General features: G+C 32.7%; 4 protein-coding genes across 4 annotated transcripts in view; 1 reads left to right on the forward strand and 3 right to left on the reverse strand.

Moving 5' to 3' along the window:
* The window catches only part of LOC105337927 (immunoglobulin superfamily member 10), a 298746-nt gene that overhangs the window by 179780 nt on the left and 104383 nt on the right, over positions 1 to 14583 (forward strand). The gene's annotated exons all lie outside the window — the stretch shown is intronic.
* Positions 1 to 14583, reverse strand: part of LOC105329042 (uncharacterized) — a 144538-nt gene that overhangs the window by 106555 nt on the left and 23400 nt on the right. The window lies entirely within an intron of this gene.
* LOC117685771 (uncharacterized) lies at positions 65 to 2600 on the reverse strand. The gene is made up of 8 exons (XM_066075207.1): positions 2472 to 2600; positions 2148 to 2280; positions 1746 to 2068; positions 1409 to 1595; positions 1047 to 1304; positions 770 to 941; positions 451 to 599; positions 65 to 308 (listed from the first exon to the last, which is right to left on the reverse strand). Exons 2-8 carry the CDS (start codon positions 2194 to 2196, stop codon positions 127 to 129), a joined length of 1320 nt encoding a protein of 439 aa, XP_065931279.1. The 5' UTR covers positions 2197 to 2280; positions 2472 to 2600; the 3' UTR covers positions 65 to 126.
* Positions 2601 to 4177, reverse strand: LOC105318305 (THAP domain-containing protein 10). The gene is made up of 4 exons (XM_066075215.1): positions 3659 to 4177; positions 3315 to 3404; positions 2942 to 3050; positions 2601 to 2683 (listed from the first exon to the last, which is right to left on the reverse strand). Exons 1-4 carry the CDS (start codon positions 4052 to 4054, stop codon positions 2604 to 2606), a joined length of 675 nt encoding a protein of 224 aa, XP_065931287.1. The 5' UTR covers positions 4055 to 4177; the 3' UTR covers positions 2601 to 2603.

Consider the following 14583-nt stretch of genomic DNA (forward strand, 5'->3'; position numbering starts at 1 on the left):
AACATCAATGGGGTGGGGGGGGGGGGTGAACAATATATATAAAATGACTTAGAACAGTTTCAGTTTACACATCAAATATACATGTATATGATGGTGAATCAAACATATATACAGTCACAACATTTCCTACACTGTTGTCTCTCTGCCTGCAAATATTGACTGGAAGTGAAGTATGGCATCTTCTTTTTCAGGATGGATGAACCCGCTACACAATGGAGGTGGCTGTACAGCTGGTAAACATGGAACAGGTTCATCACTGGCTCCTTTTACGGCAGATAGCGTCTCCTGCATAAGGGTTGATGTATATCCTGAAATAAAATGGGCGATATAAACAAACTGTACATAATAAACTGTTTGATTTTGCATTTATGTCAAAATAAAAGTATATAAACCTGACACACTGTTGTTTGATTACTAATAAGTCATCCATCAGAAGATGAATGTGCTTACCATAAGTTGGATCAACACTCTTCTTCCGCACACTGTAGTCCCCATGCTTGAACTTTGGAAATGAAATCTTGTATTGTAAGTCACCCTCTTTGGTTGTGGCACTGGGTCTCGAAGAATTTTCATTAAAATGAAGGGCAGCAATCATCAACCTTAAAAATCAATGGGTTAGGAATGAATAAACTTTAATAAACAAATAAGAATACAGTGTATTTAAGCTTCTAATGAAAAGCAAATATAGATGTCTATGGAACACCCCATTTTCATTATATAAATAATTTTAAAAAATATATATCATTACATGTATATAAATACTACATACCTACAGTACATTCCATGATAGGAAAAGGAAACCATCTTGGGTGCAAAGTGGTTTATGGTGCTGTGGAAAGCTTCGACCTGTGAAGTCTGATGCAGGGGAGACAGTTTGGGAACATCTTCCTGCATTTGTTTCGACAAGATGATCTCTGATAGCTTTTCACTGGCTTTCGTTTCTGAAAAAATGAACAAAAAATCTATAGTAAATTGATAAAGTCACAAGATGAGAACTGTTTCTATTCCTGGTAATATTAAAGATGAAGGTTGGTGTACTAATTTACCTGGCTTGATCCATTTCTTTTGTCTCTGGTCCCCATCAAGTGTCTCATGGGCGCAGGTTGGAAATGCATCACTGTGGCCTTCATGAACATTATGGATGTGATTCTCCACCGATTCCCACTTGGCCCACATTACATCTCCATCACCATCTGGCGTAGAAGCTGCCACCCAGTACAAATGGTTGGTCAGGCTTTTGTTCCATCTAGAGATGTCTTCGCATTCTTTAAGCTTTGATGCTGCCAGTATCTTCTTTTTTAAGCCTGAATAAAAATAAATGATGAAGTGAACAGCTGTAATAATACAATACAAACATGGATTTGTTGGTTGTTTAAGACTAATTGTTCTCTTCTGGCAACTAGCTTACCTTTTGCTACGTGCCACACATCATAATAGTGGGTTGTTTGAGGGAGGTTCTCTCTTATCCACTTTTGGATCTGAAGATGGCGATCTGTAATGATGATGCCAATCTGCAAGTGATGTTCTTGAAGCCATCTCACAGCAAGCTCAAGTCCTCGTTTCTCCATGGCATTACTGTTCTTCACTTGATTACTCTGTAATTAGTAATAAAAATTATGTTAAAATAACACACACACACAAATAACAGGTAAACGATGTTTTGGTTATAATTGTAGATCCTTAAATAAAAATGCATGATAAAGATTATTGGCATTTTTATCAAATAAGAAAAATATATATATTACCTGAACAAGCTGAATATCCACAACAATGCCCTGTTCTAAGTCAATGGTGCTGTAGGACCCGTACTTGGCACAGTGTCCAGGAGAGTCAGCTCTGCCATCTCCACCGAGGACAAGTGGTTCCCCTCTTTCCTCTGCCATCCTGACGTAATCCCTCTGATGCTTGTCCCATACTCTAGCCACAGAAGGGAACAAAATCGATGGCTGGTGGGAGGAAAATGTCCTCTGGGTGATGGTGGCTACTCCCATGCACTGCAGGACCCTAAGGACTTTGGCTGCAAGGGCACCAGAGAAGAGAATACCAGCAGATAGTCCAAGGTTTCCAGCTGGAATGGATCCAAGATACGGTTGACTGCACCACTACCATGAAAAACCACAAAACTGGCATTCAGCTACTATCTTCACCATTGTTCCAACCAGGTGTTGAACACAATCCACAGCATGTCGATGACATCTCCGACAGGCACTAAACAGCTCCATCAGCTTGGACTTGGAGACGATGAATTTGGTTTCTTCCAAAGGATTGTGTACATCATTCCTAAAAAAAACCCACAAAATAAATTCACATTAATTCTAATTACAAGATTAGCAAATGATGGTAATTAACATCATTTTTTTTTTAATTATAATATGCAGCATTTGTCAATATTTAGACAGAAAAATAACAATTGAGAAATAAATTTTCAAATACATATATCATATAATTTTTATTGTTCCAAGCATACTTACTGATCATCTTGGATTTGGGACTCCTCAGATCCTGTAGAAGATGGCTCATAGACAGACCCATGATCACTGTCTGTCTCGCTGGATTCCTCGCTGCTGCTCAAAGGCTCATTTCTAGCTGGTTCTCTGTCTAGTCTAGGTAGTGGGGGGGATATCTGTGCTATTGCATTGGACTCCTATACTTCTAACTCTTGGCCTCATATCAGCTTGTGAGCCTAAAAATTGCCACAAATGTTTAAGAGTTATATGGCCAGCATGCTTAGTATATCACTTTTTAACATTTTAGATTAGATAAAGTGGCTAATTGTATGATAAACAGACTTCAAATTACAGTTTACATTTAATTCATTAAAAAATATGCATTTTCTGCTACAACTATTAATCCTTTGTTAAAAATACCAACAATACATGATACTTTCTAGAGATACACATATATCTTTACACACACAGATTTGTGAATTCCTACAACTTACCTTTTTCTTTCATCTTTGCACCGACTTGAATTTTCATGCTTCGTGTTCCAACTTTCACTGGTGCTGGGGTCTGGCATGCAATTGAGGAAGTAGCAACTTCTTCAGGTTCCTAAACATAAAATTAATATGTGAAAGTTAGCGTGCCATATTTCTATTTCTAAAAAGAAAATGCTAGTTACTAAATTTATCTATAAACTATTTCAAACTTTTATAGTCAATAATAAATATGAGAATCACTGTAGCATTAATAGCAATAATAAACATGCAGGATAATCTCATCACTTAATGACTTATGTTTTAACAGATCAGAAATCAACCGATAGCTTCAGAAATCAACCGATAGCTAAGATAGCTGCTTTATATTTGTATTTACCAAAGCTGGATCTTCTTGGTCATTATAAGTTTGCTGTATCTCATGATGTGAAGATGGAGTGTTGTTTTCTTGCAGCAGTTCTGACAACATCTGAAAAAGATGCACATAAAATTTAATATTTTGTTTGTGGTATTTTAATTATTTAAAGCATCATTTGAAATCATGATTATTTAAATAAAATGGTATAAAGTCATGGTTCTATTGATCCCGTATTAAATGGCGATTTGGATTCGCCTCCAATACTAGTTACATATATATACGAGGAAATTCGAACTCATAATGCAATATTGCATAAAATTGGAAAAAATTTACTGATTATTACATTTTGTTTTTATTCAACTTACCCTTAGTTTTGCGCGCTTTGCGTGAACCCCGCGTTCCTGTGTTGGCACAGGCAAGGAAGGACTCGGACACGCAATGAACGCCTCATTCAGCTCGTCTCTCTTCCTCTTTGGATAAATGGAAGGGACCGATCCAGGAACCAATCGCTTCTTCGTAGGGATGCCAAAATCCTTCATAAGAAAATGCTGCCGTTCGTAACACTCCTCATTAAAATGTTCGCTACATATCACAGTATACTGCGATGGTCCAGTCCAGTCAGCCCTAGTGAGTTTAACAAAACGAGTCCATGCAGCCCTCTGACGTTCATCCTTGGGAAAGGAATGCACCGATACATCGTCCGTCTGCCTCTTACTGCATCCTGCTACTACACACATACGTCCCTTGCTTTTCCCACTCATTTTAACGATAAAAACCTGAGTATTTCTTCAAAGTGTTTACATTCAAAATAGCGCCAAAGCTGTGTTGTGACGTCACATCCGGAAACAGCTTGTTTTCGATGTCGTAAAGGTGTGAAAAAGGGGAGATCGCCGTTTTTCGCCGATTTCTCATTTATAAAGGATTTTTCGGCGGAAAAAAAATAAAATAATATTTTATACATTAAACTACACCTTTTAAACATAACTTTTTATTAGACTTCCAGGACACTTTAAGAAAGAAAAAAAATGAAATCAAGAAAGTTTATAATAGGTTAGGTGCGGGGGGGGGGGGGGGGGGGTAATCAGAATCATTGGAACATAAATCTGTAGAAGCAAATAAGAAAAAAACCAACAAAGCCTGGGAAATTCGCGAACCGCCCGCCAGGTATGGGAATCATAATTTGCGAGGGTGTAGGATGGGGTTCGCTCAGTATACCTTAAACTTCTAATTCTCCGTTAATTTCAATTTTACTTATATATTCTCCAAACTGAGTGAGGGGATGACATTTCCATCATGATTCAATTTTCTGTTTGTAAGTACAAAGTTGTATGCTACGTTCTTGAAATATTTCTTGGGTCTTTTTTCATCTAGATTGCTTGGACACTAAGTTCTGGTTTCAGGAAATAAAATTAAGTCTATCTTTTATCATTTATCGGGCTCGTAATTTATCAATAACGGAGAGCTTGCCTACATGCCAATGTGTCGTTTATAATCGAAATTAGTTAAATAACATTGTGATGAAGTTAACACACAGTAAGGATGTTTGAGAGAGAGAGAGAGAGAGAGAGAGAGAGAGAGAGAGAGAGAGAGAGATGTACTGAGTAGTTAGTTCAAATTAGCTATAGCAAATATGCTTCGACAACAAAAGTATTTTTTAGTTTAATTCAGATAAAACGATTCTAAATAGTATCTAAAAATGCAAATTGTTTTAACGTAAGTGATGTATAGATTATAAAAGGTAAATACTGTTAAACTTCTCAATTTATAGAAACTTTAACAATAACGTTTATTAATTCAGGATAACAACGATTAGCTGTAGCTAGTTTTCCTCGTGGTTCTGCATTAAAACATATTTACAATAATATACAGTATTATAATGATACAAGTAGCATCGTAATGTAAACTCTCATTCTTATGTTTAACTTATATTAGTGTCAAACAACCTGCTAAAAATTGAGTATGCTGTCAATATTAAATTTTACCGATGTGTTAAAAAACAATGTTCAATTTATCCTTGATATGTTCAACTGTAGTCGTAGTTGTAATGTAGTTGTACTGAATATGAAATTACAATTTCTTCTTTATAAGCAACCATATCAATTAGCGTAAATTCAAATCATGCAGAAACGTGACATTATTCTTAATCCAAACATCATTTTTGATAACTGTTTGTTTTACAAATACATTGGTGTCAATATGCTATTCTTTTTGTTTGCATGTAAAAACAGGTTTAATATGAATTGCCTTTATAAATTCTAATGATTTAGATTAATAATACATGTTTACGTTTTAATTATTTTGATGATAATTTACATAGCAAAATAAAAGAAGGACAATCCAGTTTTTACAATATGCCATATAATCGTTCGCCTACAGCGTAGAAAACATATGTCATTTTACAAGAAATAATACCTTTGTGCTATGTAATCAATACATCTTCTGTAATTCACATACACTATATGCCATATACACATACACTCTATGCCATATACATATACACTCTATGCCATATACACGTAGACTTTATGCTTTATCAACCAGTTAAACGCTGTACGTAACTTTATATCAGTTTTCTTAAAACACTATCAATATAAACATGCACACTTCTTTTAGTACAGCCAGTTGTATTACATGACTTGTGTTGATATGAAAAGTGTTATAAAAAATCATAACTTACTGTTTTATCCTTAAAGGTTGACTGACTAATATCTAACATCAATACATGTATATAGGGCTGCCGAAGAATCTGTTGTTGTTGTTTTTTTTCTTTTACCGGATATTGATTACATATAATACAAGGAACCGGCAAGTTGTATTCTTAAGAATTCCGATAAAACATGAACAGTTTCATTACAGTTGTATAAAAAACAGCAATATATTATTTTTTTTCATTATTATTTAATTACAGCATTTAGTAAGGGTAACCTTTGATAACCGTAGACTTTTTGACAAATTTAAAGAACCAAATTCTAAGAGATACATGTATATTAGCAATATTTAAAGTTGTGTTGAAATGTGGGTAAAAAAAAAACTTAGATGGTTAACGCTAATACATTAGAGAACAAAATTTAAAAATGTGACACTTTATTAAACTTGTTTATCATTATTGAACAGTTTAACTGTTTTTACGGAAACAAAAACAAAATTGTCTTTCATTTGTCTTCACTAAGCAGTAGCAGTGAAACGATTGATAGTTTTACGTTAAACGTATATTTACTACGAAGGGCTTTATGGTAGATTTTACCACGCTCCGACGGAACTTATCACCTCATTATATTATTAAATTATTTCCAATATTTACATTTAAAACAACATAAATCAAAGCCTGTATTTTGTCATGTAGCACATGCTATGTATTACTACGCGGCACAGCCAGTACCGTTTTTCGGTTATGCTTAAAGATACGTTCATTTTATGTCATTCATCTTTTATGATATCATTTGGTTTTAGGTTTCAAAATTGATTCGTTTTGTTATCACAGAAATAGGCAGTAGAAAGTGTAAATATATAGTTTTAGTTTATGTGTGCAGTAAAAAAGCTGGAATTTTCCTTAAAAAAATAGATTACACCAGATTGTTTTTAAGTATTAACTCGCTTTTTCAAAACAAATAAAAATAAGAAAGATTGAAAAAGATGCCGTAATTAAAAAGGGGGGGGTAAAAATATGTAGTGCCGTGAAAAAAGAAAATAAAACAAATTATGAATAGGAAACAATAAACACAAGAGCACGAATAAACACAAGGCAAATAATTGATATTCTATAAAACTTGTGCGGTTAAAGTAAAATATAGAAAAAATTGAATATAATGGTAAATGTGGACATAGACAGTATACAATTTACATGTATATCAATTATACGCCTGATTTAGCAAACCGAATCTCAACACGCTAGAGATGTTTCCTTATTACTGTGTGTCCAGTGTCCATCCGTCCATTATGTTTGTCTGTCTGTCTGTCTGTTTGTCTGTCTGTCTGTCTGTCTGTCTGTCTTTCTGTTCATCCGGCTGTCTGTTCTTACGTTGACTTAATGTTCGGAAAATTAGATATTTCATAATTTTATATAATTTGTTGATTTGTTAATATATTAAGTAAAATAATTGGCCAGAAAGGCTGAAGCATCTGAGCAAGAATCGTCTGGTAGATTCATATAAGTAAAAAAAATGGCACATATATATTCATGTGGTATTCAGGTAATTTCCTGGGCTACATTTCTGACAATTTTTAAGCCTAATGAATTTAGTTAAAATCGTAAATTATATCCATTGCATCTACATTTTTTTTCTGAAATAATAAAACTTAATAGACATTTGCATAATGTATCAATCATCCTGTTCTATCCTACATGTAGTTGTGTACATTTTGTAATATAACAAAAAACGTTCCTGATCAATTGCAAGCAATGCCAAGACAATGTTAGACAGAAATGATAAAAACAAGGGACAATAAATATTCATATGATGAAGGTGTGTCAATCAGTTAAATGCCATCTGACTGTGAGGTTACTAAAAGGTATAACATTTGACTGTAAGGTTACTAAAAGGTATATTATTTTATGCCATTCATTCAGCTTTCTAGACTTTTCAGTTAGCGCTTAGTAAACTGCATGGCAAAGATTCACCCTGTGATTTTTAGTTTTGTTCATTTTTCCAGGCACGTATATTGCTTTTGTTAAACACGTCAGCGATCTGCAAAATACATTGATTTCATGTTTTGCGGCAGCCAATAATCTGATAATATGCCCGATATACAATCAAAATATGTTAGATGATACGATAACAAGACAACCAGAAACGTAACTTGTGCGACTATATCACTACACACAATTTAAAAAAAAAAATTAATCAATAATACACAATAATAGGAAAATTAGTTAAACTTTCCTCTGCTTTAACATTGTGTTTTAAAACAGTTAAATTCTTAATATATTGAACATTGTTACTTATATTTTCAAAACTTTAAGCATTGATTAAATGTAGTCCTTTTGGACATTTTTATACCCCTGTAAAACAGTTACTATATAACTATATAAGAAAAAACCCCGTCAAAAACGTGTTATTGATAAGAAGGGGTATAACAAAAGAGTTGTGACTGTCTCGGGCAAAAGTTGATCTGTCAACCTGTGGCAACAGTTTGCGAGCTGTTCCGACAGATCAACCGTTGCCCTCGACCCCAGTCAACAACTATAATTTTTACCATGTAAGAGTTACAAAGTATTTTATCAATGGTGAGCTGTAATCGAAGCCGGTAACTATCAGTAATCGATTTAAATTTCATACAATGTTATGGCAATTGTGACGTTCATTTCAAGGTTTAGTATTTCGAAATTGTTAACCAAAAGCTGCATAGCCGACAAGGAAACTTCGCAGGCGAGTTACGACAGCGTACACAAAATTGCACAAAAATTAAAGAAATTTAAAATATTTATTTTAAATACTTTGGACATAATGCATGGTTTAATCTGTAGTTTGTCGGTGACTCAGACCCGACCTATAATGCACGACTATTATTATTAATTTTCATTGTATGTGGATTTTGATCATATGGGGCTCGGATACAATCGAGGAAAAGAAAACGACCCAGTCTTTTTTTAAAAAAATATCAATGAAGAATGTTCTATGACTAATATTTAACGATATTTGATTTTTTTAAATTTGATTTTGATGAAATGGAAATTAAAACAATAAAACCCGTTAAGCATTACTGATGTTTTATTTCTTGAGTGACGAAGTAGTTTGTTTTTTAAGTGACAAAGGATGCTACTGACAACAATGTGCTGGTTGTACTTGGATGACCTATTTCTACTTCTTAAGCATTACACAACTGAGGTATTACTCTTGTTAAGGATATGAACATCGGTTAAAACACAAGTATTCTGCTAAGTGCTTTTTTTAAAACTTATACCATAAATGTGTGCATTACAGAAGTAATTAATTCAGAAGTACATTCATCACTTCGCACTAATAAACATCTCGTATTTTTATACTTTTTTTAAAATCTTGGGTCTGTCTTTTCTATCGTGATGTAAAACACGTGAATTGCAGACATTTCTAATTATTAAAAAAAAACCATAAAAAAGAAAAAAAAAGTTAAATACCAAATAAAGATTTTGCCTAACGTCTGTTGTCTTAAATTAGTAACAACATTTTGTCGATTAGAACATTTGAGCATGCAGTCTACATTATATAGCAATCCCATTTTGATATAGATGATTTTGCCTACTATTGAGATTGACTTATCTAAAACGTCTTGATAAACATCCGTATCAATATATTACTATTGAATATATATACATGTAATCCAGTGTATATTTCAAGATATAAACATTTACATATCAATGCATGTATACAGGTATAACATATGTGAATTGTTTTTTAATATATATTCAATTTTTTTTCATGAAATCATTCAATTTAAAAATTTATTTTTGGAAGTGAGTGTTTGGAAATGCAAACTTAATTGAGATTGTCTCTGTCACTTACCAATACCTTTATTAAACGGAAAACGGGGTTGGCTTTGAACATGTCAGTGATATAAAGTTTATAAACAGTGCGAGTGAACTTTTTAAACCATAGCTTTAAAAACGTTTTAAACCATGCAAGTGTGCTTTTAAATAGAATGTTAGTAAATGTTAATAACAGTGCAGAACAACTCGGTATAAACTTATCAATCGTGTAATCAAACATTTAACTGTTTAAAAACACTTTTTCCATATCTCCCAAATACATTTTTTACTCGATATAAATTCCTCATTTCCCCATAACAGGCTAACGTATATTTCCTTACGTATATTACAATTGTCAGGTAGACATCATAAACTAACAATGTTCCCTGCATTATCGATTTGTTTTTATGTTACGTGTGCGATGTTGTTATCTGTATGCTGTCAATAAAATGTTCCATATGTTAACATGTAAACAAATACTTTACATTATTTATTGTTTTGTCTTATAATTTAGAAAAGTATAAAAGTTTACTATTACAATTTTTTTATTTAATTGACGATATTCTATAACAAGAGGTCAATTGGCCTTAATTGTCACCTGAGTAGCATATAACCCATACACAAACTTGTCGATGAGTCTCATATATGCATTTTATTAATTAGGTTACATTCTGGAGTAGAAAAATTATGAATTTGAAATGACGACGACCTCCCTGGCTGAAATCTTTCAACAAGAACTATGAAACCTATAATTTTTTGCAACACAATTAAAGATCTGGTCTACAAAATCATGAATTCAGTTTTCCTTTCAGGTGTTTGGGAGTAAAGAAGATAGTTTTTTAACATTATATGCATTAAAACCTATACATCCATTTTGGCCCTGCCCTAGAGTCAAAACCCATACTCCAGGGGAAATGAAAATTCAAAATTCAGTAGAGGACTTCTTGGTAAACATAATTATAAGTCAGTTTTTAATACAGATGTGTGAGAATAGATAAGAAAATTTTAAACATTATATGCATTAACACTACATTGCCATATTGCCCCCACCCCTCTCACCTAATGTCCTGAACCCCTGACCCAGAGGTTATGGATTTCACAATTTAGGTAGAGGAGTTAGTGGACATCATAACCATTTATTCAGTTTTTTTGCCCACATGTGTGGGAGTAGAGAAGAAGATTTTGTAAGATTTAAAACATTTTTACAATATGGCCATATTGGCCCTACCCTAGAGCCTGAACCCCTAATAAAGGGGTCAAGAATTTCACAATTTTGGTAGATGGCTTCATGGACATTATAACCAGGCATTTAGTTTTTAACAAATATATATGGGAGTAGAGAAGAAGATTTTCTAAGATTTAATACATTTTAACTATTTGGCCATATTGGCCCCACCCTAGAGCCTGAACCCTTGACTAAGGGGTCATGAATTTCACAATTTTGGTAGAGGGCCTCATGGACATCATAATCATGCATTTATTTTTTAACAAATATAAATGGGAGTAGAGAAGAAGATTTTCTAAGATTGAATACATTTTTACTATTTGGCAACATTGGCCCCACCCTAGAGCCTGAACCCCTGAACCAGAGGCCATGAATTTCACAATTTCAGTAGAAGGCTTCATGAACATCAGAACCATGCCTTCAGTTTTTTCATCACATGTGTGGAAGTAGAAAAGAAAATTTTTGAAAACTTGGCTTTTTTTGCATATTTGGCCCCGCCCGTGGCACTCCAGGGGTGGTAGAGCCATGAATTTCACAATTCACAAGTCCAAATATCCCAATATCAGGCTAACGTATTTTTTCTCACGTATTATACAATTGCCAGGTAAAAATGTTATACTAGTTATGTTTCCTGCATTATGTGTTAAATAATTTATACATTACGTGTGCGACGTTGTTACGTACAAGTTGTAAATGAACTGTTCTATATGTTAGCATGTAAACAAAAACTTAACATTGTTTCTTGCTTTTTATCTTATTATTTAAAAAAAAGTATACAGGTTTACTATTGTTTCATTTTATTGACGATATTTTATTAAATTAAGAAGAAAAAAACAACGTTTTACAACATGCCATTTATTTGCTTGTCTACCACATGCCGTTTACGAATAAGCTTTCTTGTGCAATGCAATCAATACTGGAAAGATACAAATTAACACTATGCTACATCATAATGTGTATCTGTATTTTTGATTATGCTACATAACATAGGATTAGCTTTCCGAAACTTTTTTTGTTACACACTAAAGATAAGCCCGTGCATTCCCAGTGTATAGCTACTTGTTAAACTTCGACTGTACGTTATTATTGTTGAACTGTTTAATAAAAACACTTACTGTCTTATCTTTGAATGAGACTAATCAATATCAAGACATGTGAATGTGTAGTACTATTGCAGAATTTGAGCATTCCCACTTGTAAAGCATGGCATGTACGTTATTATTTGTTGAATTATTTAACAAAAAATCCGTTCGTGTTGTCCTTGAATGAGACTAATAAATATCAACGCATGGATGTGAATCTCTTTTTCTTTTACCGGATGATGAGTTACAATAAAACAAGGAACTGGTCAGTGACATTCTTAATAATTCCGTTAAAACCAGGATTTTAATTTTGATACAATTCATCGTGGTCTCTATTGACAAGGAGTGGATAAGGGACATGCATTATAATTAACAAGTGTATTTTATTTGTTTGTTAAGAAATCATTAATTCGAGCAGTATACCAAGTCACGTATGATAAAATAGATAGATTGACTTTATTACAATTTTAAAGAAACTTATTTAAAGAGTTACAATTATTGAATAAGTTCATATTCAAGCAATGCAAAAAAGGTTTTTTTTTAATAAATAAATCAAGTAAAAAGCATAATCTACCTCATAAATAAGTAGGATTTTCAGACTTCATAAGATAAATTTATCATTGGCGAGAAAATATGATAAATCAGACAAGGAACAAATAATATTATATCAGTTTATTACCAATACTTTTACTGTTCTCTTTTAAAGAGACTTTAACATTTATTTACAGCCTTGCCAATGGGTTTTTTCATATACGTTTTGTTTGTTTAAGAAATTTCAAAAAATATCAAGAGCATTCATGCCTATATCATATCACGGTGCATGTTCGAATGTATTTTCCCTTTTAGTACACCTATTCCCTCCGACATTTTAGGTAACGAACAACACACACTAACAAGTGATATTCAATTTATGTATGATGTGTATGAACCCTCGTTATCTGGTTTTTTTTGTTTTGTTTTTTTTTGATAAATAGTGTATTCGACTTGATAAGTTGCTAATTTAACTTTGCAATGTCCCATTAGCTTGTTTGTTATAATGACTTTGTAACAACGTTAATATTTTTATATTAGTGATTCCTGGCATAATGACCAGAAGCGACAAACTCACTAAACGTGTGATTATATGTCAATTTTTTTGTTCCTAACATTTGCATATATTTGTAATGAATTCGCATTTTCTTAAATAATAATTCACGTGTTTAAATTTAAATACACGCGTACTTTATAAATTGGTTATCGTAACCAACTACATGAATCTTGTTAATAACAAAAACAAAACAATAACTTTTGATAGCTCTATGATGTTTATTTTTGCATTGCCACATTTGTATTTTAATACATTCGCATGTAATTTTAAAATGTCTTTTAAAAAAACGATTAAACATGCAATAATAAAAGTCATTGTAAAAAAAAGTTAAAACATGAATAACTAAATTTTCATTTACTGAATAGGCACAGAGCCCACATCTGTAAACCAACATGATCGTAAAACAAAATATGCAGATCATTTAAAACAAAACGGATATATACTATATGCATTGATGTATATACACACATATGAGTCTAAACATTATGTATAAGTTTAAATAGTTACTGGTTAAGCTTGAAAGTTTCTCGACTAGAACAATATCATTCACGGAGTCATTAAATATAGACAAGTAATCTGTTCAAACTTGTTAAAACTAACAAACAGTTGGCTCATCATTTTTTCGACTAACTTAGAGAAACACCTCCTTTTTTGAATTAAATTACATAAGGAGTACATAGGTTTGGCTTTAGTTTGCATTATGAAACTACTTGATAGTTTATTCTTAAAAAATAGGTAGATTACACGATTGTTTGTATTTTCTTCAACACTTTTTCAAGACAAAGTTTGGAACTACAAAAAATAAGATATGGTAATAGTCGTAAACAAAATTAGAAATATGGCATGCAATTAAAAACACTAAATGAACACGAAGACAATGATTGATGGGTCTATAGAAAGCGCTGGCTCAAACTAAAATATATTATTGTGCATTTGTTGTAAATGAAGCCATTATATGTTTTACGACTTTTTTAGCTCACCAAAAATGAAAGCTAAACCTTTTTTATCACTTGTTGTCCCGTATCCGTTTGTCTGCATGTCATTTTTCCACCCACTCCCGTATGTACGATTTTTCGATTTTTTAAAATCTTCTTCAGAACCCCCGGGCTTATTTCAGCCAAATTTGGCACAATTCATTATTGCGTAAAGAAAGTTCAGATTTCTTTGAAAAAAAGAGCTATGTTTTTTTTTCTAAGGTAGGATAATTAAGAATTTTCGAAAATTTGTTGTTGTTTGTTTGTTTGTTTTTTGTAAACTTCAACAAAATATTTGGCTAAAAAAGCTGAAACGTCTGCGCAGGCATCTTCATGTAAATTGTTGTCAGCTAAACACTTCGGGCCACATTTGGAGCGGGGGTCGAATATTAAAACAGGGATTTGTGGGGAAAATATTAATTATCTTTTTTTTTTCAAAACTCAATCGACCAGAAAGCTGTACCTCGAGTAAAAGCATGC

The sequence above is a fragment of the Magallana gigas genome, chromosome 1 (assembly GCF_963853765.1).
Source record: "Magallana gigas chromosome 1, xbMagGiga1.1, whole genome shotgun sequence".
Taxonomy (NCBI): Eukaryota; Metazoa; Mollusca; class Bivalvia; order Ostreida; family Ostreidae; genus Magallana; species Magallana gigas.